Here is a 24,958-nt window from a genome sequence, read left to right on the forward strand (position 1 = left end):
TGCTATGTGATAGTTACGGATTTATAAAAAAGAAGAAATTGTGTTTTAGGGACAGGCTGTGTGGGGGGCTTACTGTGAATTTGGGTCCTGCTTTCTCCTTTGCTACAGGTTTAGAGCAGGACCTGAGGTAAGCAATAAGTCTCTGATTCTTTCCCTTACAGTGGATTGAGGACAGCAGCACTCCAGGGGTTTGCCACTTAAAGTGCCCATGGCAGATGTTGCAGAAAGTATGATCTGATCTAGTAATTGAATGGTCTCTTCTTCAAGGTGTTTCACCTCCCTTTTTCAGTTTGTGTTGGCTTTCTCAAGGATAGCGGTACTAGCTTCCTTTTCCATGCCCTGGACAAGCCAAGCTCTTCTCTCTAAGGCAAGAGGAGCGCTTGTTGTTTATGAAGACTATTTTGTAAATGTAGTAGTTTTTTTAAAGGACATAAAACTCACTGTGTTGGCCCTTCCCCTTTCTCCTGAACTATCCCACTTGCTTTGTTAGCAGCTAAATGTGTGCATGACCTGAGCAGCTGTTGTCTTTTTGATGCCCTTTTTTATTTTTTGCAGAACTTACAATGTAGATTCTGTGGTGCCTCACACTGGTTCTTCAAAAGTAATGGAGAGCTTGAAGGAAATAGCTTGGATACTGAAGTGATAAGCACTGCAGAAATGCCAGACACTATATAAACAACTAAACTCAGCCCCCGGCCCTTCCCAAAAGAAGGATGATTTGCAGAAATACTTCAACAGATGGTCTGAATTTGGCTTTGGGAAGGGGGGAAGAAATGCCAGGTCGCTGCTGAGCTGTGTGTGGGCGCGTGCCTGCGTGCAGCGCGTTCCCTGCCAGCACGCTCGGGGAGGCTGAGCCGGCTGCTCCCACGGCCCCTGTGCTCAGGAGGCACCTGCGCAACGCTGACTCCGTGTCTGCCAGGGCACCATGCCGAGCAAGGTCCCATTTTCCTGGGGTGAGGTTCAGCTGTGCCCGCTCGTCAGGCTGGTCTGGTGGAGGTGAGCCATGGGCAGTTTGCAGACACACGGAGTCAGCTTGTGGGAGAGAGGCTGCAGAGCTGCTGTGCAGCTTGTGAGATCCTGCTTGGCACATAGCTGAGATTGTAGGAAGGCCGTAGGGTCATCTGACTCTGGGTTGTCCCTAGTGCCGGTGCAGTGTCCTGGACCTGTGTCAGTGCAAATTGAGGTGGTGTGGAGCTGAAAACAAATGGATCACCTGTGGTAAATTGCATGTACTGTTTGGATACACCTGTGCATATATGTGAGCTGGCAAACTTGCTTGAAAGGGCATGGGTAAGGGCTTACATGTCATGGTTGGGAACCCTGATGAACTCTGCTGTAGCCAGCCTCCCTTCTTCCTCTCTCCAATGAAATCACTGCTCTTGCAGGGGAGGGAGAATGTGTTTCCCCCAGGGTGCTGCATCATGTCTTGGGTGGGCTCTGCTCTGGGGCGGGCAGGCTCCCATGTCAGTTGTAACAGCTGGCTCCAGCTGGGTTATGGATTGGAGCCCAGAAGTCCTTGTCCGAGGCCCTCTGGAGCAGAACAGTGTGTCTAGCTCCTGCATTGCCAAACTGTTGCTAGTCTTCCAATGCAATGAGCCTGTTCCACTGCTCACTGACATGACAATTCCTTGTGTCTACCGTTGCCTGCTGTTGCTGCCATGCACTCTTGTGAGACAGACGCGGTAATTAGAGCAGAGTTGTGAGGTGGTTTTTGTTTGGAAACTTTTTGAAAACAGGTCTAATTCTTAAGCAGTGCAAGATTAATTGCTTCGCTGAGGATGTGTCAGGTAAATCTTGTGAATGCATCTGTCAGGTAGCAGCATTGCTCTGCGCATATGGAGTAGCCAGGTGAGACATCTGATGATCAGAGAATAACTTTCCAAGTTTGATATACTTCACTTTTTCCTCTTTTTCCTTTCTTGTGTTACCCACCTCCCTGCACTGTTTAGTTGAGCGGGACTGGATGTGTTTTCATTTGCCTGTAGCCTCCAAAATACATTGTCTTCCTGCTGGGAATGCCTTGCCTGCCTTGCAGCCTGCTGATTCACAGTACTCTGGGTGAGCAGGGAGCTGGTGAATGGATTATGCCACAGACTCCTGAGCCATCAGGTGGTGGTTGCAGTCCCCTTGACAGTTCCTCTGCTTGTCACAGAGTGTATATGAGTTTCTCTGGAGGAGCTGCTAACCTCTTCAGAAGCAGCATGACCCGTGTGGGGCTGCTGATGTGCGTTTAGCAAGGAACCATTTTGCTGTGATCTGAACAGTTTTGGCGTAAGCAAAACGGCTGAGGTGGGAGGCAAGAAGGGCTGTTGGCAATGCAGGAGCAGAGCAGTTGTGTTCACGTACCCCCACAGCAAAGGGACTGGCAGCAGCAGTGTCCTGTGGCTGAGAGGCAAGGAATATTGACTAACGTGACATTTAACTGGCATTTCTTCTAGTGCACTGGGAGCAATAGTGTAATTCTGCCTTTGGCACTGAGAAGTAATGAGATAAGCTTTGTTCTTCAGAGGGGTTTCTACCTGCTGTTGCAAAGTGTTTGGAAGGCTGGGAAATGTGTCCTTTTGTTATCCTGTCAATTCTCCGTGTCTGGTCTCTTGTACAAAAGGCCTTGGCTCTAGTAGGCAGCTGAGCTTGCAGCCCGTACACCAGTATGGGCATGCTTATGTGGTGGCTCCTGCTCGATGCTTCTCTGTCACTTTGCCTTAGGTGGAGCCAAAGGGTGATGCCGCAAGGATCTGTCCTTTCACACCCTGAGGTCCTGCTTCATTCACTTGTGATATTTTAGTGTTGGTTCCCATGTCTACAGCTGATGCTCTTGGTGCACTCTGGCTTTGCTACAGGGACAGGATGCGGTGTTTGTGGGATGCTTTGCAGTTCCAGCCAGGCTCAACAGTCCGACTTTGGGACTTTTGAGTGACAGCTATCAGCTGACATACAGACCCACAGGGCTCTGGGTTACTAGGCCTTTTAAATAATTTTGTTAAGGGCCCAGAAGCTCTTATCTCCCAGGCTTCCCTGGAGGGATTCTTGTTCTATTTTATTGTTGTATATTGGTTTACTTTATCGGTGCACTCAGCAAGCTGCTGTAGGCTGCTGCCAAGAGGAACAGCCCTGCTTCCACTCTTGCCTCTCTGCTTATGTCAACACAAGCATTTGTGTGTTCACAGCTACATGTGACCTGGGAACAGGCCTGGTCCAAAGTGAGTTCTTTGATTTGCTTGGGAAAGGAAGAACAGTAGTCTGAAGTTATGCTGGACAAGTGGTTGTGTATCCACCCTCTCTGCTGGGAAAGTAAATCGTGGCATTTTCCAGGGGCTAAAAATCCCTGGTACTGTTCCCTTCATGAAAATCTTTGCACCTTTTCCGCCAACACACCGTCAAGACTGCATTGAGCCTGTACCAGTGCCTCTTTGTGCAGAAAAAATGTTGGTGTGCTACTCTTCCATGGCACTGGCTCTCACCTGGTACCTGGTTGTAGATTCTCTCTTTGTTGCAGAGAGGCAGCATCATGCCTTTATAACACTTAAAGTTCACATAGCATAGCAGCCAGAGAAAGGTGGTGGCTTTTCACATGTGCTAAGGATGGCCCTAAGATGTGCTGCCAGATGCATGCAGTATAGGAAGAAGTGAGGGGGAAGAAAAACCCAACACCTTTGCTTTGCTCCAGCACAGTCCCCTAGTGCTTACAGGAAAAGCACATCCTTCAGAAAGTGCTTGGTGGGCTTGTGTCCTTGAAGGTGCCAAAAAAATATGACCAACTTCCTCTCCTCTTCCTTTCCTTCCCTTGCATGCCAGGAAGTGGTGACAGTTCCTAGCAGACACCTCAGTGTGAACATAGCTGATGCTGAGCCTTCTTCTCCAGGGGCGACAGAGGTTAGGGATCTACTTATCCTTGGGCTGGAGGGATGGGAGGCTCCTCTCTGAGTGTATCTGAACCTTGCTGGGATTGTGTGTTTCTCTCTGGCTGTCCTGTTGCTTCTCCCTGCTGCAGCCTGTGCTGTTTCTGAAGGCTCTGTTGCCATTTTGACATGGGAGGTGCAACTGTCCCTTTTGCCTGCCTCCATTGCCGGATAGGTTTAGGGATGTGTTGGGATTGCCTGATGTGGTTACGGTCCCACTGCAGGCTCTGCATGCTGCCTGTGTGGCTGAGCTGTCGTGGCTGACTTTGGGGTTGGGGAGGAGATGGGGCTGTATGAGGAGCATCACATGGCTGGATGATGGATGACTTGCAGCCCTTGCTGCTGCTCCAGGGCTTGAGGCTGCTCGTGCCATGTGGGAAGGGGGCTGCCAGCAGGGTCCCAGGCTCACAGTCCCAAAGCAGCATGGTGTCATCCCAAGGCTTGCAGTGTGCTCTGGGCCACAGAGATAGGAAGAGACAAGCTGGCTGGCCCTTTGGAGAGAGGATCCTGTGTCTGTCACTGCACCAAGGGCTGGGTGAATGAGCAGGGATTGTGCACATTAACCAGGCAGCAGCTGGGCTGAGTGAGAGCCGTAGGGTGCCAGCCGCAGCGTTCCTGTGCTTCTCCAAAAGCTGTGTCAAGGCAAGTACTCTCCGCTGTCTCACAGCTATTATGAAAAAGCCTGCGTTTGCTGCACCCTTCTCTCCCTTTGCCCTCAGGGCATGCTGGGCTTGTTTGAATTAATGTAATTAGCACATGCCTTATTAGCTCACTAAGGCACAAAGAACTCATGTATATTTGTAGCCAGGTTAAGCAGCCCCTATTAATTTAATAACCGTGTCCTCCTTAGTGCATGGCAACAGTTAATCACTGGTGGTGACTCAGGACCAGCCAGTATGGAGGAAATTTGGGCGAGGTGTGTATGTGTGCGGTTCTCTTTTATTGTGTTGTATTTTTATTAATGAGCAGAGCTGTGAAAGGAATTAGCAGCAGGCACAGTAGATGGAAAAGAACTTTCAGTGCAGGTTTACTAAACAACCAGCGCTGGATATTTCCTATGCTCTACGCTGTTGGTAGAAAAGGATCTCTAGAATGAATCAGCGAAATATGACACAGACTGGGAGGCGGAAATTTACAGAAATAAACTTTAGCAACCCACGCTTGAACTCTGCTCCAATCAGGTTATATGCTAGGTACTGATAGTAATTTTGCTTCATTGTCTACCCTATTTCCCCTTGGTGATTTTGAGGCAGAGGAAGTGGCTAGTGTATTCTGGTGCTGCTCGTATTTGAGACTGCAAAAGAGCAAGGTTCTTGTAAAAGGACAAAGATAGTTGCAAGTAATTTCATTCGCTGCAGCACCGTGGTCTTTGGTTCCTTTTACTGTTCTGGGTCTTGCCATGCACACAGCACTTAGCTAGGTTCCATTGAATGCTGCCAGGATGTTTGCCGCTAGATGTTTGGGGGGTTTGTTTTGGTTTTGTTGTTTGGTTGGTTTTGGGTTTTTTCCTTCCTTTTTTTCACAGAAGCTGCAGGTTAGGGTTTGTGCTCCACCACTCCAGAATGATGCAGTCTGTGAGTCCAGGATGGTGATATGTATCTCTGTTCCAGTAGGTCTGCATTTGGGATAGTAAACTCCTGCACTGATTCTAAAATTAGTGAGTTAAGCATTTGGGGGCTTTTTACAGCCAAGACCACTATGCATGCACAGGAGACGTCCTGCATTTCTTCTCTTCTTCCCCCTTCTTTGTAATCACACGTTGTGCTCTTTGTGGTGAGCATAAGCTGGGAGGGAGGAGCAGGAGGAATGGTACTGGAAAGCTGTTGATGTGCTTGCGCTGTTTTGGTCAGGTTTCCTACAAGTAACAGGGTGAGATGCAGGTGTCCTGCCTGCTCCTATTCCCTCTTTTTATTTTACCTGTTTGCTGTTTCTGCCTAGTAAGGGCTTGGGCTTGCAAGGTCTGAACTGTTCTTGGCCATCCTGAGCCTGTGCAGGAGCATCGTTGAGAAGATGACATTGTTACAGTCAAAGGGATGATGAAACCCCCATGAAACCGGACCAAAGTGTGTATGTACTTGTAATAATGTCCCCTCTTGCTGCATCTGGCAGGGGACCAAGTCCCCAGGCTCCAGCAGAGATGGTGAGTTCTTCTGGCTTGCATCTCTGCTGAGAACCTGGACCTCCTGGGAGGCACAAGTCTGAGATCTCTGTGGAGGGAGTGACCAGGGATGCACACAAGTCTTGCTGCAGCAGATAAATTGAATTTCTACTTTCTAAATTCTAAATTTAATTGAAGCAGATAAATTTAATTTCTACTTTCTTAGAGCCTGTTCTTAGGAGAACTCAATGTTTTAATGAAGGCTCTGTGAGTGGCATGTGAGGTGAGGATGTGCAGGGGTGCCCACGTGCAGTTCCTAACAGGTATATTGCAGAGGGGAGAAAAAACCAAAGAAAGTCTGGGGGAAGATAAATACCTGCTGGGGTAACTCAGATGCTGCCCAGAGATGGTGATTTCCCTCCCCTCTTCCTTTTTCCTTTGTTTCAGGAGCAGGAAGGGACGCTGCTTGGCTCATGCTGGCTCAAAGCTGTGGAACACTTAGTACACACCAAGACAGGAGGCTTTTTCCAGGACGGCTTTTTTAGCCAGTGTTGTAGCTTTGTCTGGGATAGAGTTAATCTTCTTCCTAGTAGCTGGTACAGTGCTGTGTATTGAATTTAGTATGAAAACAATGTTGATAACATGCTGGTATCTTAGTTGCTGCTAAGTACTGCTCACTCTGAATCAAGGACTTTTCACTTTCCCATGCTCTGCCAGTGAGGAGGTGCACAAGAGGCTGTGAGGGAGCGTGGCAGCAGGAAAGTCATGATGTAGGCACCATGGTGGAACCTGGGTGGGATGACTGCCATGGCTGGAGTGCTGCAGTGGGTGACTATATGCTCTTCAGAAGGGACAGTCAAGGAATGAGAAGCAGTGACTGTGTATTAGGGAGTGTTTTGACTGTTGAGAGCTCAAGGGTGGTGATGATAAGGTTGAGTGCCTGTGGGTGAGAATCAGGGGGAAGGCTAAGAAGGCAGACACCCTGGGGGGAATATGTTACAGACCGCCCAGCCAGGTTGAACAGACAGATGAATTATTCTGTGAGCAACTGCTTCGTGATTGCCAGCCCTTGGTCTTGGAGGAGACTTGATATCTGCTGGAAGCTAGACATGGCAGAGAGAAGGCAGATTCCTGGGCTGTGTGGAAGATAACTTCTGATACAGCTGGTCAGAGAGCCCAGCAGGGCTGCTGCCTCCCAGACCTGCTGTTTTCAAGCAGAGAAGGGCTGGTGGGAGATGTGGTGGTTGGAGGCAGTCTGGGGCACAGTGACCATGAAATTACAGTTTTCAATTCTTGATGCAGTAAGGAAGGAGGTCAGCAAAGGGGGTCCAGGAAGGCTGAACGTACATTAAGAAGGAAATTTTAAAGATGCAGGAATGTCCTTATGTGCCAAAAGATGAGCCAGCAGGAGAAGACTAGCCTAGTAGAACAGGAAGCTTTTGCAGGAACCAAGACGGGTAAAAAAAGTGTTTGCAATATTTGAAAGAAGGGGCAGGTGACTCAAGAAGAGTACAAGGACATTGTTAGGTCATGTAGAGAGAAAATTAGAAAAGCAAAAGCTCAGCTAGAGCTCAATCTGACCAGTGCTGTGAAAAGTAATAAAAAGTGTTTTCATAAATGCACTAACAACAAAATAGAAGGCCAGAAAGAATCCCTATCCTTTATTGGATGCAGAGGAAACAGCAACAAAGGCTGAGGAAAAGACTTGAGGTGCTTAATGCCTTCTTTATCTCAGTCTTTACCAGTAAAACTGAATATCCATAGGGCAACTGGCCCCCTGAGCTGGTAGACAGGGACAGAGAGAGCAGAAAAGATCCCTTGCAATCCAGGAGAGCAGAAAAAATCCCCAGCAATCCAGGAGGAAGCAGTCAATGGCAAGGGTGCTGATGGAGCTGGCAGAGCAGCTCACCAAGCCTCTCCCCATGCTAGCCCCAGGGCAGGGCTGCCAGGAGTCCACTGTGGGCACAGCAGTGACCTGAGCTGTCAGTGCTTCCCCTCTGCAGCCTCCGGTTTGGCCACAGTGAACCAGCACCATCCCAAGACTGCACACTTTAAGGCATTCAACAGGAGCAGCTCTGTGGTTGGTTGAGTGCTGCTCTGGTGAGGTACTGCTGCAATTTGGTCTGAAAAGGTGCTTATTCCTCCCAGCAGGGTCACTGGCACCCCCTTCTTTCAGCAGAGAAAGCTGAGAGCCAATAGCCCTGGTTTCATTGCTGGAGAGGAATGAATGGTCCTTTTCAGGCCCCAGGACCTCAGCTCAGTGCTCTACCTCATTCCTACTGGGTGAGATAGAATCCAAACATTTAACCGTCCCTTGGGCTTCTTGGTTGGTTGTTTTTAATTACTGCTTTGTCTATGGTGGTTGTTCTCTAAACTGGGAGGGGGAACTCTTTTCTACTCAGTCTCTTGGCAGAGCACCCAAGAGAAGGATTTGCACCAAGTTTCTCCATGGTATGTCCTTCCAGTTCAAAGGGTTGGTCTGTCTGTCACTGTCACCTGGCTCTGCCTTTGTTGACCAGCACAGGTTACTGAAAAGGAGTGCTGTATGTAAGTTCTTAATTGTTCTCCTTGCTCTCTCTCTGATCTGCCAGACTCCCAAAAGCTCAGCAAAGTTATTTTCTCTCTCCAGCTAATGCTGAATGTCTCTGAAGCTGTAATTTCATAAAACCTGGTATAAAGAACAGATCCAGAGGAAGGTGGATTTAAAAATATTTAGAATTGCATCAGTTCAGCATGTGGCTACATGATTTCTCAGGTGGCACTTGGAAAGGAGCATTACTTGCAATAAGCACCCACTTAATGTGTGTCCAGTAACATCCAAGGTGCACTTGCTTGTACACCAGCATGATCATGTGCAGGCCATTTTATTGTCCATCAGTTAGCTTGTGCTTCTACTGCTGGCTCTGCAGCTGCACAATAACCTAGCCCATTACAATCTTAATTTAAATAACCATTTTATGTGAAAGTTGCTACATCTATCTATCTATCTATCTATCTAATCTGTCTATATATGTATAGTTCATTGTATTTGCATATGGATTACCTGTTCTGTAGCTGCCTCTTACAGATCCTTTTGAATTGGTGGAAGGACTTGCAGGTTTCTACAGACCAAAGATTGGAATCCACCGCTACTGTCAAGCGAGTGCTGGGCCTGAATTTTTGCTTTGGCCATGCCTGGGCCTCGTATGACCACATCACTGAAGATTTCATTATGAGATGCATGGAAAGGGTTTTCAGCCCTCTGGCACCTACTTCAAGACAGTTTGCTTTGGTCATGAGTAGTTATCCTAAATTTAGAGGCTTGTTACTTGTGTTGTAAGTGTTCAGAGGAGTGACAGGGCAGCAGGGCAGCATGCTTGATGTGGCATTTGTGCAGAGCAGAAGAGCCACGTCTTTTGAGACTTGACCCAGTTGCCTTTTTGAGAACTTTGAGAAGAGGCAGGTTGAGATGGGAAGAGCACCAGGAGCTCCTCTGGGTTTCCTTTGCTCCCCTCTGTCTTGCCAGGGGAACTGTGAGCACTTTTAGACCTGTTGTCTCTCTCCTGTGAGGGAAGATACTGCCTTAAGAGAGTTTTAATGTGGTGTCCTTCAGTGGAGCAGTGTATTCTCAATAAGATATCTGCAAGCTCATTTGTTGTGCTGAAACCTTCCCACCGGCTCTTTCAACTTATCTCCAATGTCTTTGATATCAAGACTTCCCATGTGAGCCCTGGGTGAGTCACTTCTCCTTAGGGCTGTCCTTACTCATCCCATCTTGCAGCTCAGCTGCAAAATCTCCAGGACAGGGACTTTCCTTGACTGAAGGTCAGAGCAGCCCCTAAAATGACAGATCCCAGGTAGGTATTGGGGCCTTTTGGTGTGCTGCAGTACTGGTAACCATGCCCAGCTTCCAGATGAGCATTAGCTTTCTGTCTCTTGATCCAGGGCAGTTACCCAAGACAGGCAGAATCAAAGGGTGTATCTGGTGTTTCTTCCAGACCAGCACAGGCCTGTTCCCAAGTCTTTCTGTCTTGGCAGATGGCTTGGCATCTCAGCGTTAAAGGGATCATGCTGATGCAAGAAGAGACCTCCATGGGACTCCTTTTGTTGAGCAACAGGGCAAATGGCTTCTGCTCTAATCTAAGTAAATGGCTGGGTTTTTGGCCTGGAGACGCTCTCCAAGTCAGGAAAGGCACTTCTCTTGCTGCTCACAGTGCCTTTTGGAGGCCTTGCTCCAAGCCTTAGCTCTCACAGAGGTAACAGCAGGTGCTTGTTGTCTTCCTGTCTGTACTTACTGCAAAAGATTTCTCAGCAAAGCAGGCAAAGTTGCATGATGCTGCTGTACTGGGAGTGGGGGGCCAGCCTCTGCTTCCAGCAGGATGGAGAGCCCAAAGGGGAGGGAGTAGGAAAACTGGGTGTGTTCCTCCTACTCTTACTGCCTGGAGGCAGGAAGTTCCCCACCTGCTTCCCTGCTGTTTTGTCCCCTTTTTCCAGTGATACCTGCTGCTCCACTCACTTTGATCCTTGCTTTGGAGTCAGCAGCTATGCTGGCTTTTCCTAGTGTGCCTGAGACCAGGCAGACAGAGGGGCAGTTGCCAGGAGCAGTCAAGGGTCTGCCTGATGTCTTTGGTAACTCCTTTGTTTCACAAGGAGGTGACCCTGGAGACTGAGGACAGCAGGCAAATCTTGACTACTGTGGTGTGAATCTCCTGTAGTCTCAAATGAATCCTGGTGGAGAGGATAGTTGCAACAGTGTGTACGCAGAATGCAGGATATTGCTGTGGTCCCAAGGGATTGTCACCTTGAGGGATTGTCACCTTGAGGGATTGTCCCCGGTGACACTTCCATCATGGCCCTGTTTAAATCCTCTTTGTTGCAGCATTATGGGTGACTGCACTGGTTTGGATGTGGTGAGTATGTCTGCTAAGATGTTGGACTGTTTTTGTTAGAGGTTTGTTTTTTCCCTAGGCTGGAATGTTGTCATAGACACCGGGTGTTCATCAGGCTGCCAACTGTGGTTTGAAATACTTCTGTAGGTGAAGGGCAAGTCAGTGATGGAGCTGGAATGCGAGCTCAGGAGTCCTCATTGCTTATGGAGAGTTTTGTTCCTCTTTTTCCCCTCTGTGGGCATTCAGGTAAATCTATCTGCACCACCTGCAGTTGCAAAGCCAAACACCTCTGCAACACACCCCCAGCCAGGGAACTCGCCTGTTCCTTTGTGGCACACAGGAGATGTTTCGAGGCATTCTCTCATCACAGTCTCTCAGCATGCAGTTAAGGCTCCCCAGTGTGCAGGGAGAATGCAGGCTGGATATGGGGACAGAGTTTGCCTGCGGTTTTGCAAGGGTGCCAGCCTCACTGTTCTCACGGTGATAGGAGGGGGCGGAGGGGGGGCACCCATCCTGACCAGCCTGAGGGAAGCTGCACGAGACAGAGGTCAGTTGTGGAGGATGGGAAGGGACTGCTGGAGCTGAGAATCCTTGCAGGGGCTGTTAGGGAGGAGTGCCCTGCCTGCTGAGGCTCTGCATCCCGTGCCTTGCCAGCTGAGTGGGCACTGTGCCACTGAGCCTGTCCCCAGAGGGTGTGAGCAGCCAATGGTGCAGGCGGCTGGCATGGCACCTCCCTGCTGGTACTTTGGCCTTTTGTCACCTGAGGCAGGGGGGAAGACTGCCTTTGGCTTGGTGCTTTCACAGCCCGGTGTGGTGCGGGTGCAGCTGGCTGCTGACCACGAGACAGGTGAGTTTGCGTGTGCAGCCCCGGGGCTTCTGTCTGGTGGCAGAATGGTGTAAAGGGGCTGTGCTGTCCCCTGTGTAGCTGGAGAGGTGACACTCTGTGACTGTGGAGAGCATTCACCAGCGTGTTTGAGAGCTGCTTTGTTTTCTTGAGGACTAATGCCTTGCCAGGTCTGGCAAGGAAATTCATGGCTGTCCCTGCTTTCAAGGGCCTAAAGGCAAGCAGGCAGCAGATTAAACTGCCACCTATTTTCTCTAAACCCTCTGTCCCAAACTGTCCTGAGCAGGCAAGAGCCAAACTGACAGCTTCTCCCCCACTGACATTACCTGGTGCCAGGTCCCTTGTGCACTTTGTGCCTGTCATGCATCTAGAAAGCAGCTTCTCTGAGGAAATATTTGCAGTTTTATTTTGCACTCCTTAAACATTTTTGTGATGACAGCTTTGCTCCTGTCATTAACAAAATTTGGCAGTGTCCACACCTTCAGATGCATTTGTGCTGTGAAGGAAAGTGTGCTGATCCCAGAGGGTTTCTCCTCTCCCAGCAGGTACTCGTTGGTGATTCCTTCCCCTTGCCATCCCTGACTGCGGATGGCTGCGTGGCAGTGTCCTCCTGATACAATGGATGCTGGCACAGCTTTGTTTCCTCTGCTCACCTTCTGAGCCCTGTTTCTTGACATCGCCTTCTCTCACTGGGGCTTTGAGTTTGTCTGCTCTCAAGACAAATAGAAATATGTGGAAGGGAGTCCTGACTTTGCATTCTGCTGTTTATTCTTAAGTCAAGGTTGTAGTTTAGAAGTTGGCTTTCAGTGACAGCTCCAGCATGTGCTGGCCTCCAGTTCTGTCTCATTGCTGTCTGGCTGCCCGGCACAAACATTTGTGCTGCCATGAAATTGGGGATGGGAACGCGTCTGGGTGTAGGGAAAAGACAGGTTTGTTTTCTTCAGCCACAGCACCAGCTGACATTTGCTAAAGGTTTTCTGTCAAACCGGCAGCCTGTGTGTGCTCAGATAAATCAGCATGTGCAGCAGTCTGAGCCTGAGAGGATGTGCTCAGCTGCACTGGGGCTGCTGGGGAGGGGATTTGGAAATGAGAGTGCTGGCAGAGGGCAGAAGAGAGCTGGCCTCTGGGAGGCTGGGGGGTGCTGCTGGCAGGACTGGGGGAGCTGGTGGTCTGGGAGCCCACAGCTGGCTTGGAGGATGGCAGCTGTGGCTCTGGCAGCCTGGCAGGGAAAGAGCAGGAGAAGGAGGGTGCTGTACCTGGCTCAGACTGGGGGTAGAGCAGTGGCATCTGGGAGTAGAGGTGGCATCCCACATCTGTAGGGCAGTGTGGTGGCACTAAATGCAATAAGCAAGGTCAGAGACTTGTGGGTAAGTTTAACCTGTTTCTTCTCCAGTAATGTCCTGGCCTGTGGAGATGTTGAATGCCTGTATCTCCAATCCAAGCTTACTGGTGTGATGCTTTAATGAGACAAGATGAGGTCTGTGTGCTCCCCTCCATGCCTCACGCTGGGCTGTGATTCTCTAGTAAGCACTTTTCCTTCAGGTGATAAGGCAAAAACTGAAGGTTGAAAGTTCAGCCTCATGCCCCATGGGATCAGGAGAGGAGATTCAAAGGTTGGCCTTCCTGGAGAAAGCCTCACTGTCTGATTTGTGTGGGAGATCTATGGCAAGGCAGGGGAGAAAAATAGCACCACTTCGCTGGTGGCTTAGGCCATGAGGACCAGATACATCCAGGATTGCATTGTGGTACTTCTAGTGTGGCTGTTCTGTCACTGTCTGGAGCTGACTTTTGGGAGGTGAGAAAAGGCAGAGTCAGGATTGAGGAGGCTCCTGGGCCATTTATGTGTCAGCACGAGCTTCGGGCCATTTGCACTGCTTCGGTGTGCGTGTGGCTCTGAAACTAATTTGCCTGATCATTTTAATAAATGTAAAAGGGATGTCCTGGTGTGCAAGTAATGGGACATTAATCCATGCCTAGCTGTGTTAACAGCACTCTAAGAAGGAAATACTCCCATGCTGTTCTCACTCTCTTAATTATGGGATGTTCAATTTAGGATCCCCTTCCACAAAGGCTGCTCAGCCTCTTTGGCTTTCAGGTGGCTCTCTGGTGACTCTTATTTCACTTCTTAAGCCAGTTTCCTCACAGCTCCTCAGCGCAGGTTCCCAGTTCCAGCAGTGTCATTGTTCTGATGTTTAACCATACAAAGACTTTCTGAGGCATAGCACCTTTTTGGTGCTGCTGGCTTGTCTGCTGCCCCAATGCAGGTCCTGATGGCAGATTTCCTAGGAAGATGCAAACCCTGCTCCCTGACACTTCTCCCACAGGAAGCCTTGGAACTGTACCCTGCTTAGCTGTCTCCGTCTCTCTGGGTACCTCCCAGTGAACCCCGGCCAGCCCCGGGTCGGCAAACAGCGGGGATACCCTGCTTGGCTGCAGATGCTTGCCTGCTTTTATGTACAGTTTTTGGCTCCTGAGAGCACTGTGTTCCTGGGAAGATATACTTAGGTCTTTATTTGATCTCTTTCATTTCTAAGTTAAATGTATAATATTGTTCTGGATTTGTTTTTTAAATGTCCTATAAAATTCCTGGCATTCTCTTCCCAGCCAGTTTTTCCCCCTCTTAGACTGCAGAACGATAGCAGCTATTTTCCTGCCTTGGAAGTGACCGGGATCTGGCTCAGCTCGGAAACTCCCTACCAGGCCACTGGAGGCTTCATCATTCACCTTCTTTTAAGGGACTCAGGGAGTTCTGTAGATAACAGCAAAGTGGTCAGATAGAGCTTGGGGTGACTTAGGGTTTGTTTTGCAAATGATCATTCGTTGGAGCTCTGTTTAAACAAACAGAGCTCAAATAAGCTTTCCACTTCATTGCATTAAAATCCCTTAATTCATTAAAATCCCCTGGCCACAGACATTCAGGCCTCTGCAGTGCCAGGTGCTGTTTAAACAGTTATCAAGTGCTGGTGTCTGCTGTAAAATGATCACATTGTTCGCTTCCCGTCGCTCGTCCGTGAGTTGAGTGGCTTTTGTTAGGGGAGATGATACTAGTCCTGGTATTTGCTGGCTCTACAGCCAGCACCAAGGAAACCTGTAACTTTGCCCAGTTTTAAACCCAGGAAGGTTGTTTTTATCCTGTCTTGCTGTGCAGCTGCAGCAGGAGCATCTGTTCCCTGGTGGGAAGCAGCAGCAGTTTTCCAGCTGGATCAGACAGCTGTGGAAGACTCTGTAGTTACTTGGGCAGGTGGGGAGCTGAAGCCAAAAGTCAAAAGAAAAAAAGGCCAGGGAGAACTAAACTCAGCTGTCCCAAAGGCAAGAGAGAACTAAACTCAGCTGTCCCAAGTCCCTCTTAGTGCAGAGGGACTCCATTGCCCTACTTGTGTCAGCAGGTAAGAAGCAGCCCTGTGATGTATTTGTGTGTCCATCTTGGTCTCTCACTCTTTTGGCTACCTGGCTGTGGTGAATATTGGCAGCCTCGCTGTCTTTTCTTGCTGTTGCCCTTTGTGGTGGATGTCTGTCCTCCTGAATGCCCCTCTGCATGGAAGGGTGCAGCAGAGGCAACAAGGGGGGCATTTTACCAGAGCTTGGAGCATGCTGTCAGGACCATTTGGTGCATGTATTTTGTCAGGCCTGTCTCAATAACACAAGTTATTGAGAGTGTAGGCATTATCAAGTGAGTTTTCAGGATTCACAACTTGTTTATGACAAGGTTACAGGCTTTCTGCTACTGGTCTTCCTATATTTTCATATTTTTTGTCTTATTCTGGTTAATTTGATAGAAAATTAGATTAATCTAAACCAAGCTGCTCTTGTGAACATGCATATAAAAGCACATGTAATGAAGGGTGTAAGTGATTTTCACTTGGAAAGTGCAGACTTAGCTGATCTGGAGCTTTTTAAGGTCTGCAAACACAGATCAGTTGGGATCAGCTAAACTGTCTGAAGAGGGCCACAGAAGGTATAACAGCATAGTGCAGTGGGTGAGGTTTGTATGCAGTGTTTTGAGGAGAAGTGCTTTTCCTTAGCGAGCACCATGTGCTGGTCTTCCACCTCTAGTTGAATGTGGGGTTGCAGAAAAAGCAGTTTCAGTCTCATGTTGTCCAAGAGTGGGACTGTACAAATTAGAAGTGCTTTTCCTTAGGGAGCACCATGTGCTGGTCTCTTCCACCTCTAGTTGAATGTGGGGCTGCAGAAAAAGCAGTTTCAGTCTCATGTTGTCCAAGAGTGGGACTGTACAAATGGTTTCATGCTGTCCTGTCTGTGGCACTTGATATAACAGGAGGGGGACCTGAACTCCTTCCCATACCTGTTTGCACCTTCACTAGCTCTTCACGCTTTCAGGGACCTTCTGTTCTCAGGAATACACTGAGCGCCAGAGGTATCTCCAGCTCAGAAGTGTCGGCCTGTAAGCCCCTCTGTTGGATGTGTGATTCTGTGTGGCTTAGGAGATCTGCAGTAAAGGAGCAAATTTCATTCCAGAGGGAAAGGGCAAAGGTACTTCCTTTGCTTCTGGCTCAGCATCCAGGTGGCAAGTGAATGGGAAGAGGGAAGAAGTTGGCTGAATACTGCTGAGATACCTGCAGAAAGCATAGGGCATCTGATTCCCAGGCTGCAGGTGAGGAGATGAAGGCATGTCCAGAAAGCTGAAAGTTGTGGCTGCTTCTGAAATTTTCTCTGGTGTCCAGATTTCTTTGTGTGGTGACTTCTAACAGCTGTCATTAAACAGTAACAATTAAGAGTCTTAGAGAGAACTGGTTCCTGTTGTGTGGTACTGAGCTGAAAGGAGCGGTCCAAAGGGCAAAGTGGCATCAGTAGCTTGGGGAGGGAGAGGCATTGCTTAAAAAGCAATGTTGGCACAAGATTGAACATGGGCTGTCTGTTTAAGCTCAGAAATAGGGGAAGGATAGTAACCTCTGAAGAGCAGTGTTTTGAAGGCTGTGCTTTGGACACAGCATGTATATGTTGAAGGGAAGTGCTAAAAGAGTCTTGTGATGACACTTGACTCTCTTGGGCTTTCTGGATGGACCTGCAGAGGGTTGGGGATGCACATGGTATGGTGTGAAATGCTCTCTGAAGTTGGAGAGTAGTGACAGACATGGCTGTTCTGGCTTCTGGGCAGAGCTTGTGCCCTGCCTGGCTGCTGCCCTTTCTCATGCTCATGTGCTGCTAGAACCTGATGACCCTGGCAACTCTTCCCTCCATTTGTCCTTGTATATTTATATTTACAGACATATGTTTATAAGGCTCCCTCTGGAGCTCAGTCTCGTCTTTGAGGAGATCAGGTGCTCCGTTAAGTCACTCCGTTAAGTGCCTCAGCTGTCCTAACCCTACAGCCTGCCAAGTAGGCTCTGAGCTTTAAGGAGAGTGTAAGTGTCTCAACTTTGTGTTCTTGGTGTTTTTCTGTCCTTTCCCAGGAAGAAACTGAAGTGAGAAAGACGTGACTGAAAAAGAACAATTGGAAGGAACAGATTCATTTCTTAACAAGATCAAGTTTGAATTAAATGGCTGATAAACAGATCAGGTAACTTTTATTTTTTTTTTTTAAATTGTGCTTTAGGTTTTTCTTTTAAAATCTTTCAAACTTATTTCCGTTTGGGATCCAGGAGGTTGGAGTAAATCACCTGGTCATCTCTTCCAGCCTTAAACAGTTTTGATTCTTTCTCTTCTCCTTTCTTACCTGCTTTTTTTGAACCTTCTCTTATTTTGTGTCTCTGCCATGTTGTCACATGTCTGCTTTCTTCAGTTCTTTATTCTCATTGCTTTTTTCTTTCTACCCTCTGCTTTCTACCCTGCATGAGTCTGTTCTTTTTTGTTTCTTCTTTCAAAGGTCACCCTGACCTGCTGACTTCAGCTGCTGGCATCAAGGAAGCAAAGCCAGGTCCTTGACCAGCCAAGGATGCAGTACTTGTAATGACAAAGTCCACATAGCGTTGTGCAGCCTTGTGCCCTTACTCTACAGACAGTCAAGGCTTGAGTGATAGCAGGAATATGAAGTGCCAACAATGATTAAGGACACATATGTGCACAGTGAAAATTTAAGAGTCTTGGTTCTGGTAAAGACTGGATTTGAGTCTTCCCTGGAAATGAACTGGGATTAATTTCCTGGAAAGACACAGTTCTACCCTTTGCTTCCTAAGAGCTGTGTCAGGTGGATCTGCACAGTCCTCCACGTGGGTTTAACTTTCTGCTGTTCGTGAAGTTGCCCCAGCTAAGTGACTCCTGCGTGCTGTGGGATTCCTGTGGGGTTTTTCCTATTGCTTTTCTAACATCTACTTTTCCAGGTTACAAGCTCAGGACAGGTGGGGTGAGTGGGTGATTGAAACATGGTTACAGAGGGACAGGACTTGGCAGTGCCTGAATGCTGCGGGCAAGAGAGCTGCCCCTTCTTAGCATTTGCCATGATTAGGATATCTTCCTGTACGCCTGTCTTCTGCAAATGTAAACAGTCCTGAGCTGTGCTGATAAAATACAGCATTGTGGAGTGTTTGTGTGCCTAGATTTGGCCATCATCCGCTACCCAGTTTGGAGAGCACTTGGAACTCTTCCAACACACCCATGAAGGGCATGCTGAGATTCACCTCCATGGAGCCTGGCTGGTCTATGCTCCCGATAACCTCAGCAAAGCAAAATGATCAGACGTCTGTGGCTGTTTGAAGCTTGGTATTTTGAAGGAAGCGGAGATGTGTCCTACAAGAAGAGGTGTGTCCTACAAGATGTGCCCTGTCTCCTCCAGTGTGCTCTTGGCGGTGTGAGCAGGAGCTTGCTGGCTACAGGGACTAGTTAAAAGGGCAGAGGAGGAGCACTAGAAGAGGAGAACTGGGATGCCTTTGTATCCCTTCTTGTATTAAACTGAGCAAATGGCTTCATTTGCATGCTAGCCAGCGTTGTCCCTGTTTCACTAAGCCCTGCACACATAGGTAGTGGGAGGCAGTAGCTGTGCAGAAGCTAAATAGGACAGAGAGACCAGGCACAGTGGATTCTTATCCCTTGAGAGAGCAGAAAGCACTGATGTGTGAAGTGGGATGACTCAGTCACAGGGGAAAAAGCTTTTGATTCAGGTGCAATGGTCTTTGTCTCATGTTCTTCTCTGTGCCTCAAATCCGTCACCTCTCCTGCTTTGCTCATCCAGTCGATGGGACCACGTGTCTGCAGTAGTCACAGGCAGCCAAGCCAAGGAGATTTGTTTCTGTCACCCCTCAGCAGAAGAAGATTGATAGCAAAAGACTAAAATCAACAGCAGTGGTTTGCTGCATGGTGAGATCAAGGGCACTGCATTTCTGCAGCAGTGCATGTGGAACTTAGTGTCTTGCTGGATACTGCCCCATGTCCATCCCTGTTAGTTTCCCCCTGCAGTGTTGATGGGGAAATCTGGATAGTTAGATTCAGGTGTGATGGGAGTATTGAGCAAGGATTTCTCCCCCACAGGCAGAGGGAGAGACTGTCTGCAGCCTCAAATTTTTGGCTTGCCCATCAAGATGGGCAATCAGATTATTCCCCTTTACTGCTGGGGTCTGGGCTGAAACTGGGGAATCTCTTGCACTTGCAGTAGCAGCAGGCAGGACCTTTGTGTCTGTGTCTCAGTCCCACCTGATATAAACCCTGGGATGATTTCACTGTTGGAGCAGGTTGAGCAAGGCAAGTGCTTACCTGTCCCAGGTGTTTCAGGGACACTTAGAGAAGCGATGACAGTGCTGAGGCTGGAAGGGGACACTGGTTGTGCCTCACAGTCTGTGCCCTGCCAACAGTGACTTCAGAGCTGAATTTGGGGAGGCTGAGGTGATCCTGTCTTCAAACACCTTCCTTCTCCATGATGTCTGCATCCTGGGACACTTATCTGGTCTCTAACCTCCTCTTTCAGTGTGACTGTGGGTTAAATAAGGAGAGCACAATAATGTGAAGCTTACTGGTTGAAATTTTCCCATGTCCTGAGAACAAGTTGGGTGTAGGAGTTTGCAGGCAAATCTATTCAATTCTCAGACTGTGGCACAAAGATCCCTGAGGCAACAGTCTGGAGCTTGTGAGGTCTGAAAGCCTGGCTCTGCACTGAGCTTGTGCACTGATATGGGCCTGCCTTCCTGAAGTACTGTGCTGATTTAATCTCAGTCAGCACTGTCTAGTTTGGAGCTGTAGGCTGATCTCAGATCTGTCTGCCTGTCCTTGGCACCTCTTCTTCCAGCTGTGCCAGCCCTGGGGCTGTGTGTGTGTTATATTGGCAGGTGTTGAGGAGGAAGAAGCTTTGAGTGCAGGACAGCAGAGGCTGAAAGGAGTGTGTCAAGGTATGTCAGTCCTGAGGTGTCAAGATCATGCTTAGCCTTTGTGGACAAAATCTTTTATATTTTTTCCATCCCTCATTTGTCTGCTTCCCTCAGGGACCCTTCAACTTGAAACCTTGCCTTTCCCTCAAGCATGGCTGCTTATTGATCTCTCTGTGTTTGTGTCTTGATGCAGAGTGCTCTGAAGTGCTGTTGGGGGGAAGATGTTTGCAGGGCTTCACCCCACCATGCCTCGGCCAGCCTCAGCACTGCTGCTTTCAGAGGGTAATGCAGTCTGTTCCCCATCCAGAGCAGCATGTCACCACCATGGAAAGCAGTGTGCCATTTCCCCCGGTGGGAGGATAGGCCTTGCAGGCTCACCCAGCTGCAGTCTAGGACTGCTGTCGGCCACCAGCTTAATATCTGACACATCCTCTGTTCAGGGAGCCATATCCTGTTCTTTATTGGAGGGAGCTGACTCAAACAGGCTTTCTTTGTCTCTGTGTGCAGTGGTTTATTGAGCATGTAAGTGCAGGACATTTTTCTTAATTGAATTTGCTGGGAACCCATGTTTAGCTGATGTGGCTTTCGCTCAGTGCCACTTGCAGGAATTCTCTGTGGGAACACAAAGGGGAGTGGAAAAAACCCTGTGCTTCGGAAGCACGTGCAGCGAGCCAGGTTTTGATTTCCCCCAGAGGTATGAGCTCACGTCTCCACATCTGCAGCCACGCAGGCTGCCAGCCCGGTAGTTTTGCCAGGCTGCTGCTTTGTGTGTGTTCCCCCTGGCCCTGGGAGATGGGTCTGGAAGCAGTTTCCCGTGGCTGCAGCCATCTGCTCCGTGGCTGCCAGCTGGGTGCTTCTGCTGGGCCCATTCCCACATGATGGTAGCAGCTGATGTATCATGAACCTCTCATTAGCTGCGGGTCTGATTGTGCTGCAGGAAAGGGTTTGTCAGTAAACCTGCCGGCTCGGATGCCATCAGGCCCTAACTGAGGGCTGTCCACGTGGTAGATGGTCCAACACTCAGTCTTTTCTCCTCTAGGGACAACAGAAATCCCCAGGTCCTGGGCAACAGGATTTTTTCGTGCTCCTAGTAATGTGTGGGTTAGGTGTTTGGCTCGACTCCACTCATCAGTGGTTTGTGCTGATGGTATGTGCTGCTTTCTCTGCCTCTCCATATACACAGCAGGAACCAAGCTTTGCTTTGTGGAAGAGCTTCCTTTGTACTGGGGGGGACAGCCTTGTCTCACAGCAATGCATTAACTCTGGTCACACAAAAGAGCTCAGCTCTTTCCTCTTTCCCTTCCCTGATATTACCCAGTGCTAAGACATCTGCTTCTCTCTCTCTCATCCCCTTACAGTTTACCTGCCAAGCTGATCAATGGAGGGATAGCTGGGCTGATCGGGGTCACCTGTGTATTTCCCATTGACCTGGCAAAAACTCGCCTGCAGAACCAGCAGAATGGTCAACGGATGTACAGCAGCCTGTGAGTACTGCCCACACGGGCACCATCCCTCGGGGCTTTCCGCGGGAGTCCTTCCTCTATGTTACCTCTTTCAGGTGAGCTCAGCATCTCTAGGAACTGGGCTGTCCTCAGGAAAGCCAGGGGACAGGCTGGAGCCAAGCTGTGCTAGAGCAGATAAAGCAAATAGAGCAGCTCTTGAGGCTGCTGAGCTGGGCAGAGGAGTCTTCTGCAGAGGGCACATCTGTTTGCATCCCTTGTTTGGGAGCAGTGTTTGCTACTGCCAGGGCTCAGAACCAAAACACAAGGAATACTGATCACCTGATCCCAAGCACAAGGAGTCTGCTGAGCTGGTCACATGCCTGAGGGAGTGTCTGCCTCTGTTCTGTTTCCATTGCTCTGATATTGGAGATCCTTCCTTTGCTGTGTCAGTTTTAAAAAGAGGAAGCAGTTTGCTCATTGCCAGTCTAGAGCATTGCGTGTGGACCTTTTGAAGGATCACAGGCTGACACATGCTATAGTTAGACCAGCCGTCCGGTGTCCAGAAAAACTCAGGTACTGCACCTGGAGGAAAAGAAGGCATGAGTGTATCCAGCCCACCAAATTCACTGACTTTGTGTCAAGTGCTTAGGGCTGCATATGTGCTGTGGGAATGTGTACCACACTTAGCACGAGATGCTTTATCCTGGGAACCAGAGACAGGCCTTAGTTTTCCAAAAGAATTTATGGTATTGAGGGGAAGAAGGGACTGGGACTGGTGAGGTATGTCCTGTCCTCCTACCACTTTGTTTACTACTAGTGTAACCTGATCCTTGCTCCTCCACACCATCTTTTCCTCTTTCCTGCTCAGGAGAATTCGAGGCAGAGGGGGAATAGGAAGGAAGTGCTCTCTATGCTGATGGCTTTAGTCTCTGTGCCTCCTTGCTCTGGCTGATGACAGGAGCATAGGCGGTAGGCTCTGGTGCTTCCCTTGGTAGTTCCTGTGCTCCCTACACTGTCAGTGTGCCCTGGCTTGTTGGCAGGATGTGGCCACCCGTATTGCTTTGCATCCCCTTTTGTTGTGTGCTGCTCCTCTGCAGATTGCTTCACCTCCCTGAGGATCACTTATCCTTGTGACCTGACAGCACAGGAGTTTAGGTAGGTTGAAGAACTTGTAGGTGCCCCTTGGGACTGCATGCCCGGATGTCTCATGCCTGGAAGGGAGCTCGGTAGGAGAGAGGCTTTTAACCTCCAGCAGTCAAGTGCAAGTCAGCTCCATAGCCAGGAATTGCTGTGAGATGAGGAGCTGTTAAGGAATACATAAGATTTACCCTGTATATTTGAACTGGCTGCTTCTAAGAAAAAGAAGGGCTGAGCTTTCCTAATAAACTTTCCCCTGTTACAGCAGCTTATTTTTCTGGAAATGCTGTGTGTCCATCAATACTAGATTTCCTGATTATACCAATTACCTGGTGTCTGCTGAACACCCAGGAAAGGCAGCAAGTTCCTTTAAAATGTTGGCTCTCTTACTTTAAGATAGCATGCTTTACTTATGCTTGGCTCAAGAGATCTTTGGCATCAGGGGAACCTTTTGATTTAAACAGACTGGAGGACTTCTGAGGGAGGGAGAGAGCTTGGCTTTTGGGCTGTGCTGCCCTAGGTATGTTATTGTGGAGGTTTCATTTTAGAATCATTTTAGTTGGCTGTTGGCTCCCTTTTTCCAGGGAGAGAAGAAAGCTGGATGTGGCCTTGGGTGCATCTTGTTCTGCTGCAGTTTGAGGGGCTTTAAGTGATATGCAAGCTCTATCCTGATGCAGCAGGGCTGTATGAATATGGTGGGGAGCAGCTCTTCTCACTCCTCTCCCTGCTGTGGCTTGTTCAAAGCAGCATCACTGGCTCAGGGAAAATGTGTTGCCTCCAGCATTGCAGTGTGAGAACTTGATGGGAGGGATAGGAGGAAAGTACACTGAGATTTCTGGGCCTTGCAGATGAGTTGGAGAGGCTGCTTGGAAGGAGATGAGTATGTGCAAGTTGCAGGGGCTGAAGTGGAATGTGTGAAAGATGAGATGCCAAAGGATTCAGGGAGTCCCAGCAGAGGGGAAACTCATTGCCGTGACTGGTAGCAATGCAGGATGGGCTCTTCACAAATAACTCTAGAACAGTCTTTGCCCAGGTATGGCCATAGAGCCCTCAAGGGAGCTCTGTATTTCCTTCTCTTCCACCTCAGCACTACTGCAGAGCTGAGAAAAAGTTTACTCCTTGTGTTGCCAAATCTCTTAAAAATGTATTCGTGTTTTCATCAGCCACACTTCTCTTATTACTGCTTAAAAGAGCCTTTTATTCCTTAAATTATGTACACATACATGCATGTGCACCTCTCCCTCCTCTATGGCTAGAGCAAGTACCTGTCTCTTCCCAAAGATCCTAAAGGCAGCATCCCAGCTTCATGCAGCTGTGGTCCAGAGAGGGAAACTCTGCCAGAGAATCTATGCAGCCTTCCTGAACTGTGACTTTGCATTTGCTAGGGGTGTGTGTGTCTGTGCCTTCAAAAGCCTTTGAGCCATTCCAGTGCTCTGCAGGGTTTTGCCATTTGTAGTAAATGTGTTTGCAACTAGGAAGGTGACAGTTTTCCCCTTGGAGCTCGGTACCCTGCCGCACTCTCCTCAGGGCAAGAGCCTGAGTGCTTGCTGCCTGCTGTGGGACTTGATATGTTAAAAGTGTGTGCTTTAATCTGTGTGGCAGGCCATAGATGACTGAGTGTTCAGGTCATCTCATGTTTGTGTGCCTTGTGTCAAATTTCACAGAGTAAGACAAAGAAGTCAGCATGGGGGGTTTGGCCCCCCTCATTTCCCTTCCAGAGCTGGATTTAAAAATGCATAGATGAGGATCTGCTTGTTAGAGCATCTCATGTGCATTTGCCACAGGGGACTCTGGATAAACAGCCCTTGCAGTGACACTTCTCCCTTTTGCGTTTCTAGAAAGCAGGCAGCATGTGCAGGGTGAGCCAGGGGTTTCCAAGCCCCTGTGAATTAGGGGTTGAAATTTGGCTCAGACCTCAACAATGGCACCTTCAGAGGCTGACGCGGTTCCCATCTCAGCTGAGGGTTTCGCTGACAGAATGTAAATGGAAGCCACTCCAAGAAATTTGCTTTGTTTTTCTCTGCACTCACCCACCTTTGAGGTCCTGTGGTTCATCTCCCTCTGTTCTGTTTGCAGGTCTGACTGCCTCATTAAAACAATTCGGTCGGAAGGCTACTTTGGCATGTACCGAGGTAAGTACAGCTGACTCAGGCACAGCACAGCTTTTGCGTTGGAAGCACTGGTGCGTAAGTAGGAGGAAAAGCTCTGTTCTCTGGCATATAAAGCAATAACCTGGCAATATCTTAGGAGGTTGAACAGTGCAGCTGTTTCTAAAATAAACTCTTCCATGCAGCTGTCTATTCAGATACCTACCACTGAGGACTTGAGTCCTCCTCATGACTATTTTGGTGTTAAACCTTACCACTTAGTGAAGTTCATCTTTACTGGCAGTTTAAGTGAAGCTGCTGGACTTCATTT

The 24,958-nt window shown here is 48.8% G+C and overlaps 1 protein-coding gene across 1 annotated transcript in view; it reads left to right on the forward strand.

Annotated features, from left to right (window-relative positions):
* Nucleotides 1-24,958, forward strand: part of SLC25A22 (solute carrier family 25 member 22) — a 50,917-nt gene that overhangs the window by 6,551 nt on the left and 19,408 nt on the right. The window contains exons 2-4 of the mRNA XM_041481193.1: nucleotides 17,121-17,227; nucleotides 21,320-21,445; nucleotides 24,617-24,672. Of these exons, the coding sequence (XP_041337127.1) occupies nucleotides 17,208-17,227; nucleotides 21,320-21,445; nucleotides 24,617-24,672 (202 nt within the window). The 5' untranslated portion in view covers nucleotides 17,121-17,207. The remainder of the gene's footprint in view (nucleotides 1-17,120; nucleotides 17,228-21,319; nucleotides 21,446-24,616; nucleotides 24,673-24,958) is intronic.

Source organism: Pyrgilauda ruficollis, unplaced genomic scaffold (genome assembly GCF_017590135.1).
Source record: "Pyrgilauda ruficollis isolate IOZ18807 unplaced genomic scaffold, ASM1759013v1 scaffold55, whole genome shotgun sequence".
Classification (NCBI taxonomy): domain Eukaryota; kingdom Metazoa; phylum Chordata; class Aves; order Passeriformes; family Passeridae; genus Pyrgilauda; species Pyrgilauda ruficollis.